Source organism: Prionailurus bengalensis, chromosome A3 (assembly GCF_016509475.1).
Source record: "Prionailurus bengalensis isolate Pbe53 chromosome A3, Fcat_Pben_1.1_paternal_pri, whole genome shotgun sequence".
Classification (NCBI taxonomy): domain Eukaryota; kingdom Metazoa; phylum Chordata; class Mammalia; order Carnivora; family Felidae; genus Prionailurus; species Prionailurus bengalensis.
In genome coordinates, this window is record NC_057354.1 from 72,716,774 (window position 1) to 72,728,938 (window position 12,165).

The 12,165-nt window shown below is 35.5% G+C and overlaps 1 protein-coding gene across 2 annotated transcripts in view; it reads right to left on the reverse strand.

The window, feature by feature from the left end:
• PSME4 (proteasome activator subunit 4) overlaps positions 1-12,165 on the reverse strand; it is a 100,198-nt gene that overhangs the window by 66,799 nt on the left and 21,234 nt on the right. Inside the window, exons 4-5 of one of the 2 annotated variants that reach the window (XM_043603381.1) lie at positions 3,431-3,496; positions 1,413-1,457 (exon numbers count right to left, since the gene is read on the reverse strand). In XM_043603381.1, coding sequence (XP_043459316.1) covers positions 1,413-1,457; positions 3,431-3,496 — 111 coding nt within the window. The remainder of the gene's footprint in view (positions 1-1,412; positions 1,458-3,430; positions 3,497-12,165) is intronic. The other variant, XM_043603382.1, reaches the window with a different exon arrangement.

Consider the following 12,165-nt stretch of genomic DNA (forward strand, 5'->3'; position numbering starts at 1 on the left):
TTTCAAATACACCTGTAGGTTTGCCCTACAAGTCACATTATTAATCCTATTATATCTTTTGTCCATCTGTATTAATTAGAATCACACTTCATTCCTTTATGTGAAAAATAGAACTACACTTCCAGTAATACTTCTTTGGGTTCATCAAGCATCCATGTGCCAGGTCACTGTGCTACAGGTTAGAACACACACACACACACACACAACCACACACAAAATATATCCTGCCTTTAAAGATCTCATACACCAATTCTCCTTTCCAATCTTTCAGAGTCAACTGTTAGTTTAGTAATCCAACATAAAAGCTTGGGTGTTCTATGAATTACCTAAGAACCTAAAAACCACTAAGCACCCCAGTGATGATCAAGTATCCAGTTAGGAAACATAGACTAAGAGGTAAGTGCCTTGCTCAAAATGACACTGCTCATCGGTGGCTTATGACTCAGGTTAAATCTTAAGCCTCAATCTTAAAAGGGAGACTATATCTTAAAAATACATTTGCCCAAGACTGAGTAGGATAGTAGGTCAGCAATAAATATCTGATTTATAAAATCATTTATAACTTTAACTCATAAGAATATGGCAAAATACGGATTTCTATTCAAAAGAATTCACTGCATCCATATATATCAGGATAAGCAGTCTAAGAACACCCTGATAAAAAACACTTCAAGTCCACAGACTTGGACTTTAGTTGATTAAAACTAAATTCAACCCATATTCATCTTTAAATATAAGAATATGGAATATTTCTGTATGTTCCACTGAAAGAGAACTTTAAAAAAATGTCTTTTACTTTAAAAAATACACAGGGGTGCCTGGGTGGCTCAGTTGGTTAAGCATCCAACTTCGGCTCAGATCATGATCTCAGGGTTTGTGAGTTTGAGCCCACGTCGAGCTCTGTGCTAACAGCTCAGAGCCTGGAGCCTACTTAAGATTTTGTGTCTCCCTGTCTGTCCCTCCCCCACTTGCGCCCAGTCTCTTTCTCTCTCTCTCAAAAAATGGATAAAAAACATTAAATTTTTTTTTTAAAAAATACTTTTAAAAATGTCTGAACACCTTTTCATTATTACTCACATTTTGATGCAATACCTACAATATGCATTTTGGAAAATATTTTTGATCTGAGTAATGATACTCTAGGAAAATCTTTCAAATAAAGACAATTATACATAAATTATGGCAATCTTACTTTATAATGGGGAACACCCACATCACTTAAAAATTTCTAAATTTATAAATGAAAGCTAAATAATTTAGTTCAAGAGTTGAAAATGATATGTTGTGCCCAGTGACTAACATCACAGTGTTAGAAACTATTTATACCTTCAATTTTCTCTTCAAAGCACACTAAGAATGGGAAAAAGCCCAAAGAAATAACAAGAGGTTTCATAAAATGAGAAGCTACTTACGGTCGGCAGCTTTTCACGAGTGTTTTGAGAACACTTTCTACAGAACTGGGGGGGGAAGAAAGCCATTTGATAAATTAGATTGCTGTATTTTAAGAACACATCTAATCCAATTAATAAATATCTCGAAGATATGTTCATACGTTTAAATATTATCTGTGTACGTGCAATAACTGCTCCTCTTTCATACAGACAGAACTATTAGGATTAACTATCTAAACTCTGTAACCTACTCTTTCCTTTGCCCTCAGTTTGCTCATTCTCTGTTGTAAACCAAAGGGAAGAAAACTGGGAAAAGGACAAATCATTTTCAATCCTTACAAAGTAGGCAGCAATGACCGTACTTAACAACACATCAAGAAGTATGCTCAGCGGCTTAAAACTTCAAATACTAATTTTTATTTTAATTGAAGTGCTTTTACATGGAAACACAAGAAGCAGACAAAATCTGGTGTGCTCATATCAGCAACTGCCAGAAACTAGTTTTCTATAACCAAGTGGTGAGAATTCTATAACCCTACAAGGTTACTAACAATTATCGAAAATAGCAACAGCCATCTTTTTGACCAGCTACTTAAATATTTCTATATGGATTCATAAGAAATGTTCGTTTTAATGAAAAGGCCAATGTGTAGTCATTTAAACACACATGGACAGAATGGAATATTTAAATTAATTAGACTACTGTCAAAAGAGGTATAATGCAAATAAGCAAAACAAAGGGCACAAGGTAATTTTGGACTGGAATTTTAAAATTAATGTGTGACTATTTACAGGATGAAGTGTACAAGTAAATAAAACAAGTCTCCAAACGTCAAAGAAAAAAATTATGGGGGGAAGGGGTAACTTTCAGGCAGTGCTTCCACCTGACATTTTCTCATTAAGCTTCTTGAAATTCTTAAGTCCAGAAGTCTATCCAACTTCTCTGAAAGCTTAAGAACTAATCTATAAAGAAATTCCAAGGGGTAACACAAACCAAACTCAGCACAAGTAATCAATTATACAACCAAGAGAGAGAACTATCATTTCATTACTAGAAGCTGTAGAAATCCTCTTTAATTTCAAAACTACTCAGAAAAAAATTAACTGAAGAGGAAACCAGGCTACAACACATCATTCTAAAATAAAAAGGAGGACCATATGGTGAGAAAGACATAGAACATTTTCTTTGAGTATTAGGGAGAGATTCTACCTTCTCTCACAAAAAAAACCCTAAGCAATTGAGAAACACAGAATTATTAGTTTAGAGAGTATCTAAGTTCGCCTGGTTAAAAAAAACAGGTAAACTCTCCGACTACATTTAAACTCCCTGAAGACCACGACTATGATTTTTATTTCCGGGCATTTCCAAAGTATTTATACCAAGGCTATGGTTCATATATATTTATGCATATTTATATTTATTATTTTACAAAACTCAATGGACATTTTCTATCAGAGCAACAAAAAGCACAGATCTTTGGATCTTCTTTTAGTCTGGACTGAAGAACTCCATTTAGAAATAAATTATAGCCAAGGTTTAAAGAAACACCTAGTTCCTAGTGCATCAACTTAAATGTAGATTTTAAAAAGATAATTCTAAAATGGTAAAGTGTCTGTCCAAGGAAATAAGCAGAAGATTTGTAATTCTACCAGTTCCTAAAGTTTGTGTTCATGTTAACTTTACATTTATTTTACTGTTTCTGTGGCAACTCATTTGAGAGTACAACACAGAAAACCTGTTATTTTCACTGGTAATTTTTCTATTCCACCAAACTTTCAAATAACATCAAAAATGATTCTCAAAAGCAAGTCATAAAAGCCTACATAACTACCTGCTCTCTCCAGTTCCCTTCACTCTTCAGAAGGAGGTTAATTATAATACTTGATAGCTGTCACTTCACTTCATTAGAGGAATAGGGTATGTGGGAATGTGCTTTAGTTTCTCTAAATAAAATCAATTTCAACCCCTCTTTATATATATAAGGACTGTGCCAATGGATTCATGCTCTTTATCCAGAAAAGGGTACAATCTCTCTAACCTGTGATATCTGTATAGTGACCTTTTGTGATTCTTGTAATCTCTCAAGATGAAGGGAACAATGTTTCTGTTTAAAAATAAAATAAAAGGTTAAGGCTAGATGCTACTAGACTATATTTCACTAATTTTTAGAGGGAGTGAATAATCACTATGTACTTTCCCAAATGCTGGAGTTTATAATATTAAAGTGATTACAATTCAAAACACTTTTTTTTTTTTTTAATCAAAAGGGCTCTAACAGAAGGAATAAGCTTTGGATGAGTTTTCTCATAACCTACTTTCTCTTAGAAAAAGCATGCTAAGTTGAAAAGAAAGCCATAGTATACCATGCAATGGTTCACAACTTGCGCTTTAGAGTCACACAGATCTAAATTTGATTACCAGTTATGTTTCTTACTATCAGTTCAATATTATAGCCGCAGTTTTTCCAGCTATATAATAGTAATAATACCTACCACTCGGAAGGCTGTTATAAAAACTCAATGAGGTATTATAAAGAAAACAGTTATCTGGCCCAGAATTAAACACAAAAAGTATTAACTATAATTATTATTTCTTACTAGCCAAAATAAATTATATTTTCAATCTCCTTAAAAACTAAAATTTTGTGCTCATTTTGTTTTTACATTTACTGCCTCTTGAATAACTGTTAATTTATGATTTAGGAGACCACATCAAAATAGGAAATTCTTCCCCCAATTCCCACCCTATTTATTAGGGCAGAAAGTAAGGTTCTGGTCCCAGTTCTTGAGCTCTTATCCCAGTTTCAACCAATGACTGTATGAATTTTCCTCTATGGACCACAATTTCCTCACTCTTTATGATTATTTATGACATTAATAAAGTTAAGGGCCAAACATGTAACAGAGAAGCTTGAGGAAAGCCAAAAACCTTAGTTTCCAGTTACACTGGTTACTGAGATAGGGGACTTACATAAACCTAGCGGTTAAGGTTTCCTACCTCCTTGGCCTTACCTAATTATCAGAACAATATTCACTTTTAAACCAGAGAAATGTACAGCAAATGATATATTCAAGTTGAAAGTAGTGTGGAATGTCCATAGCCAGAGGTATTTTTAGCTTCACATGACAATTCTTGAACTAAAATTTAGCTTCAGAATTATATTTGCTTTTTAATAAATGAACTGGGAAATTATAACACTGGCTTATTCTACACACCTCTGCCTTAACCTCCTTATAATTCAACCATAATTGCCTATATATTTTCTTTCTTAAGAATGTACTTCCCTGGGGCACCTGAGTGGCTCAGTTGGTTGAGAGTCTGACTCTTGATTTTGGCTCAGGTCATAATCTCGAGGTTCATGGGATCGAGCCACATGTCTGACTCTGCACTGACAGCATGGAGACTGCTTGGGATCCTCTCTCCCTCACTCTCTGCTCCATCCCCACTCATGCACATGCCCTCTCTCCAAATAAATAAACTTAAAAAAAAAAAAGAAGAATGTACTTCACTTAACCTAAAAAACTCAGTTTTACCTGCTTTCTCTAAATCTAAACAAATACAACCATCAAACACTATTCATCTCACAGCTAATCTTTCAAAAATCTAATATTGCATAGTTTCATGAGTCAGTACTCATTTTTCACAGCCACTTCACACAAAATGAGGGCCAAGATAATACCATAAGAAAGGTATAAATACTTAAAGAAAGAAGTCTGCCTCATGGCTAGTACTAATAAGTTGTAATAATCCTGACCACATAAGTAAAAAGAACACGCATAATTCCTGAAAGTGATGATAAGCCTAATCAGTGTGAACTAAATATTTTTAAATGCTTCTAAAGAAAAATCATTGTAACACAGATACAACTTTTGGGAACACACTACCAAAGTCATTAATAAAATAAAATCAACTATTTATTCTCTCATTTCCAAATAAAAGTAAAAATAGTATTTTTAAAAGAGCAAATAGAATATTCCTCAAATACCATGTTAATAAATCACTACATCTAGATGCCTGGGTGGCTCAGTGGGTTAAGCATCTGAGTTTTGATTTTGGCTCAGGTCATGATCTCACAGTTGTGGGATCAAGCCCCAAGCTGGGCTCCACACTGGGCATGGAGCCTGCTTAAGATTCTCTCTCTGCTCCTCCCCCACTCATGCACTCTGACTCAAATAAGTAAATGATCACTACATTTACCTTATTAATAATTGCTGCTTATTAACAAAATAACCATAAACTATTTTAAATTTCAACGGGGCCTCAAAGAAATTGCTCTCATCATTTTATTATCATGTTAAATTCTGTAGCTAGAGATCATTCTCGAGCTGCAGATAATAACTTAAGTTTATAAATATAGCCACATGTGTCAAGAAACTTCCAGCAGAGTAAGAACATGTCATTTCCATGTGTTGAAGGGGGAACAGAGGATTTAGCTGTATCTTGGGGATAAGAGCACCAAATCAAACGGTCCTTTGTCAGATTAATTGAGAAACAAAAGCCACCAAGAACAAGCACCAAAAAGGGAAATAATCAAGTTTCTTCAGAAGCAGATTAATATGAAAAATGAAAATATTTAGGGACGCCTAGGTGGCTCAGTCAGTTGAGCATCTGACTCTTGATTTCAGCTCAGGTCATGATCTCACAGTTCATGAGATCCAGCCCCTCTGGGATCTGTGCTGATAGCTCAGAGAGCCTGCTTGGGATTCTCTCTCTTCCTCTCTTTCTGCTCTTCCCCCTTCCCCCTGCCTCCATGCGCTCTCTTTCTCTCTCAAATAAACTTTAAAAAACATACTAAAAAAAGGAAATGTTTAATACTCTACGATCCCCTTAGAGAATGATCTATATGAAAGAAAAATAGATCTTAAAAATATATTTTGAAAAAAGTAAATGAGTTATCTAGGCCCAAACTGCTCATGATGCAAATATGTAAGCCTTTTAACACTGAACAACTCACAAAAATCAAACTGATGGTGACAAGACTAAACAAATTTACACACATGTATCTACTCAAATATGAATTGTCTGTGCCCATTTGTAAAAGCTGATTTATGCATAATTCCTCCATACCTTGTTAGTAGTAACAGCCTTTATTAGTAACTTGCAAGATGCTGCCCCAATTAAGTGTGGGGGACACTATTTTATAAAACTAGGCCCCTAAGGTTCAAATGCTTCTTTTGTAATATAATCATTAAGTGATTCTTACATTACTATTATCAAGTTCAAACTACTGAATTCCTTTCCAATTTTGATTTATCAAATAACAAAATCCTACAATTTGTTTCTCCAGTAGAAATGAGAAACAGAGAAGAATGAAAATGGTCTCTTGCCCCTGAAGCATAAAGGCAGAACAACAGAAGGAATAAAGGGAGGGGAATAAAGAGAAGAGGAGGGAGAAAGATAAGGGAAAAGGGGAAGGGAAAGAAGAAAGCTGAATAATCCTTGCTCCAAAAAATAGAACCCGCTTTTAAAATCCTATTGACATGCATGGCACCCTTAGCAGTAGTTTCAATAAAGAAAAACACATAAGGCACATGAGTTTAAGACCTGAAAGACAGTTAACAAATGAAGCAACCTTTCACTTTTGATTATAAAAATAGTATTCTAAAAATAGTATGAACACATGCAGTCAGCTGACAAAACTGTTTCAAAATGAGTCAGAATACAGCTAAGATGAAAATACTCAAAGCAAAAATACCAATTCCAAAAGCATGCCATATTAAAGGGTTTTCAGGGGTTTTCTGAAATAAAATGTTTGTGAAGTCATAACATTATCCCTGGACTATAAATACTTGCTATACTAGTACACTGAACAGAAGGTTAAGAAAAAAAAAAACGGAATTTTAAAATGTTTTAAATAATTCCCTATTAGAAATCCAGAGGACATAGAACAGCTCTAAGAAGCAGAAACTAAAAAGTAGTGCTGTATAGCTCTCCAACTGGTTTCTCTAATATTTCTGCCTAAGAACTAAGACTACTAGATTTCTGATTTTAAGATAAAGGCAAGTGTGACGAACAAAGTCCAAGAACCAAAGAGGTTGATAATCCTTCAAAGGTGAGGTTTTATAACTATATAGGTATATAGGTATTCCTTTCAAAAGGTGGTAAATATCTGATGGTAACAGTAAAAAGATTATAGAAAGTTGGAGAAAGTGAATAAAGAATTATAGTCCTGAAAAGTGTTTTAAGTACAATTCCTTCTACTTTTCTTACAGACATTAGGTTTCTAATTTTGTCCTACAGTTGCCTCTCACCAAGCAAAATCCCCCTCAAAAGTGGTTCCAGATCCTTAGTATTCTTGTGATCCCTTTAAATTGGAACAACACATTACCATTTTTAAAAAGTGTCTGCATCACAGAGCTACACTTCACAACGTGTACTCCAGGGGCGCCTGGATGACTCAGTCAGTTGAGTGTCTGACTTCAGCTTGGGTCATGATCTCACAGTCCGTGGGCTCGAGGTCCGCATCGGGCTCTGTGCTGACAGCTCAGAGCCTGGAGCCTGCTTCAGATTCTGTGTCTCCCTCTCTCTGCCCATCTCCTACTCCCGCTATGTCTCTCTCTTTCAAAAATAAAAAAACATCGGGAAAAAAAAAAAAGAAAGCACAATATGTACTCCATTCAATGGCACACACAGCCCCTGGGTGTGAGCAATCCAAACCACAGAACAAATATGGTTCATCTTCCAGGGGCATCAATTTTAGTCAAGATATAGATTGGAGGAATTTTTACTTACGAAAATACTACTTTTTAAGAATGATTCTAATTTTATGTAATCTCTACACCCAACATGGGGTTCAGACTCACAACCCTGAGACCAAGAGTCACATGTTCTACTGACTGAGCCAGCCAGGTGCCCCTGAAAATATTATTTATAAGCCTAATACCAATATCAATGTTTAAAATAACATGTGAAATTTCCAAGAAATTTCTCACACCAGACCACTTTAAGAGACACCTCAAAGCCTCAAGGAAAGAGGAGGTATTAAATTAAGTGGACAGTTTGAAAAGTACTGGTCCAGGAAAAAAAATACTGGTTTGGAAACTAAAAAAACGGGATTTTTTTTTTTTTTTTAGTTTATTTATTTATTTTGAGAGAGAGTGAGCCAGAGAGAGCAGGGGAGGGATAGAGAGAGAGGGCAGAGAGACTCCTAAGCAGGCTAAGCGCTGTCAGCACAGAACCCGATGTGGAACTTCATCTCACAAACCCTGAAATCATGACCTGAGTCGAGATCAAGCATTGGACACTTAACCAACTGAGCCACCCAGTTAAAAAAAGTAAACTGTAAAGTAAAAAGTAAACTGTTTTTAACCATTAATTATTTTTTGTAAAGTTTTAATAGACACTGAATCTTCTAGGAATATAATAAACATATAAACTGAAGTAAGTATTTTGATTTCTTGAAAACTTTACCTAGGGTTATTCATTACTCCCCGCCCTCTCCCCCAAAAATCACACTATCATAGCAATTCCAACCGCAAAACTCGATCTGCCAATGCTATACGCATGAAGAGTGAAATATGCAACTAAGATCGAAGACTATTTTAACAGTTTAGAACCAACTGTCATTACATTGGCAATTAGCAGATATAAAACATGGCATCACAGAATTTCATTAGTAATTTTGCTGTTAAAAAGCTTCATATTATCTCTCAAAAAGAAATAAACACTTTAAATGCTTATGTTATTGTCATCCTTTTTGGTATGGCACATAAAGCAACTTATGCTGCAAAAATTATATACTGACATTATTTACTAATTTACTTTAGCACTGCTTGTTAGTTTTCAATCTTACTGATACTGTCACTGGAAGCCCACTGCACAAATTTTCTATGGCTTATCAATATTTCTTTTCCCAATTCATCCTTTGCCTCTATTTCTTTCAAATGTAATAATGTTCAAGAATAATGTTTTGTGATACCAAATAACTACACTATTCCATATCATTACATAAAGAATTATTGTGACACTATATAAAAAGGCCAGCTTATCTGTAAGAATATCATACTTTCTTTTTCCCCAGCTTAGTACTCTGAAATTAAAGCTACTTCTCTCTTGTCATATTTAAGTAAGTCCTATTTGTTATTCTTTATCCTAGTGCTAGTTTTTACTTTAATGTCCATTCATAATGCTGCTCTTTTATTCTCTTGTACTTCTTATACAAAATGTTTTTTTTTTTTATTTTTTTTTTTTCAACGTTTATTTATTTTTGGGACAGAGAGAGACAGAGCATGAACGGGGGAGGGGCAGAGAGAGAGGGAGACACAGAATCGGAAACAGGCTCCAGGCTCTGAGCCATCAGCCCAGAGCCCGATGCGGGGCTCGAACCCACAGACCGCGAGATCGTGACCTGGCTGAAGTCGGATGCTTAACCGACTGTGCCACCCAGGCGCCCCTATACAAAATGTTTTGATGTTCTTGCTTTTAAATTCAAACTTACTCATTTAAGTAGGTGCAAAATCTCAATACTATATTGTGTCTTTTCGCGTAATATTGCATGCATATTCAAAACACATATTGTTTTATAATAAACTACCTTCCCATTATGGGAATCATTTTATGGTTAACAAATTATTTATATTGATTTTTGTCACTGAGTACAGATAAAGAGTATAGGTAAGTCATAGTACTTATGAATTTCATTTTAGAATAGTTAACTACAGAATACAAAAGTGGATGCTGCCTGCTTTAAACCAAGCAAAGATTTCAACAAATACATGATGTTTCTTCAAAAGACCAAGAACACTCATGGTGAAACTTCTTTTTTTAAGTTTATTTATTTATTTTGAGAGAGAGGGCAGAAAGAGGAAGAAAGAGCGAGTCCCAAGCAGGCTCCACATTATCAGCACAGAGCACGATGCAGGGCTTGAACTCACAAACCGTGAGGTCGTGACCTGAGCCAAAACCAAGAGTTGGGTGCTTAAACGACTGAGCCACCCATACAGCCCTCATGGTGAAACTTTTAAGGAAGAAGGTTTCCATGAGAGCAAAGATGATGGGAAGATTCAGGAAAAGACATGGTAATAATAAGTACAGTATCAAGATGCAGGGGAGGAACTATAAGCACTGACTGACACTAAGTGTGATAAGTTCTGACAAAACTTCCAGGAAAGCAAGCCATAGATAAGTATTAGCGACCACACAAGACTTAAAAGGAAGCAGCTGTCTTTGAAAAGGTACACCTCAGGGCAGGAAGTACTTACTGCAGGAAGGACTTACTGAAGAATTTTTTTTTTTTTTAATTTATTTTTGTGAGAAAGAGCACAAGCAGGGGAGAGGCAGAGAGAGAGAAAGAGGGAGACACAATCTGAAGCAAGCTCCAGGCTCCAAGCTGTCAGCACAGAGCCGGATGCAGGGCTTGAATCCACAAACCATGACATTATGACCTGAGCCAAAGTTGGACGCTTAACTGAGTCACCCAGGAGCTAGAAGAAAGAATTACTGAAGAAATAAATAGCCTTCTCTCCTCTATCATTTACCAAAGATTTTTCTGAGGCAGCCGAACAATCAGCCTGAAAATTTTCAAAAAGATAACTGATTCTGAACATCATTTAAAGTTCCCTGAAATTGCTGATTCTAGTGAAAGCCTAAATGGCCTCATATTTTAAGAAGACCCAGTCAATCTAGTCCGTGCCATATTTCCTCCAGCAGAAATACTCAAAAGGAACCTTTGTAACAAAGCTTTTATGCTAAATTTTGGGTTTTCATAATAAATATTTATAAAAATATATTTGAATGATGTACCACTTAGTTTCACGGTGAATTCTGTTCATTTTATGGTTGAAATGGGTTTCCTTGTTTTAACCCATGAAATCTTTAGGAAAGAAATGATTTCTTACCACTCTGTTTGTGACCACCGTCCAAAAACCAATTAGGGCCTAAGTTCAGGATCACCTATAGTCATTTTTCAAAACTTCTTTTCATTTACATCATTTCGCTATTTATTTATTTATTTTTTTTTTTTTTTAATTTTTTTTTCAACGTTTATTTATTTTTGGGACAGAGAGAGACAGAGCATGAACGGGGGAGAGGCAGAGAGAGAGGAAGACACAGAATCGGAAACAGGCTCCAGGCTCTGAGCCATCAGCCCAGAGCCTGACGCGGGGCTCGAACTCCCGGACCGCAAGATCGTGACCTGGCTGAAGTCAGACCCTTAACCGACTGCGCCACCCAGGCGCCCCTCATTTCGCTATTTAATTATGACCTGAAAATCTTTTAAAATCTACCATCTGTGGTCATTTTTCAGAAAATTCTATGTAAGGGTGTAACAAAGACTGCTGAGTGGTGAAGCTGAGTGGTGGATTAAATGAACTGAAAGGGGGAGACTATAAGAAGTTATGAAATAATGAAAACATGCCTAGAATTGAGAGAGAAACAACAGAAACAAATCTTTAAAGACTTAATTTATAAAAAAGAAAGAGGAAAATAATACAAGTGTATAAAATGGTGTTCTTCCGGAAATGAGTACATATGTGTATGACAAGCAGTAGAGAAAAAATAAATTGAAGAAAACTGTAGAAATTTTCCTAAAAAATAAACCTCAATCACAAATAGTTTGAGTACTTTAAGCCAAACATGTTAAGACTGAGAAAAGAGCTAGATCAAATCTAAAATCACTATTAATTAACCAAAAAGGACAGATCATCATATTGTACTCCATAAATTCAGAATAAAATACAGAACACACCAAAATTAGAGATCTGGAAGAGCTAGGAGGCATGTACAAGAAGGCAGAATTAGTCAGAGGTTCATAATCCTCGTATGTCTAAATCAAGA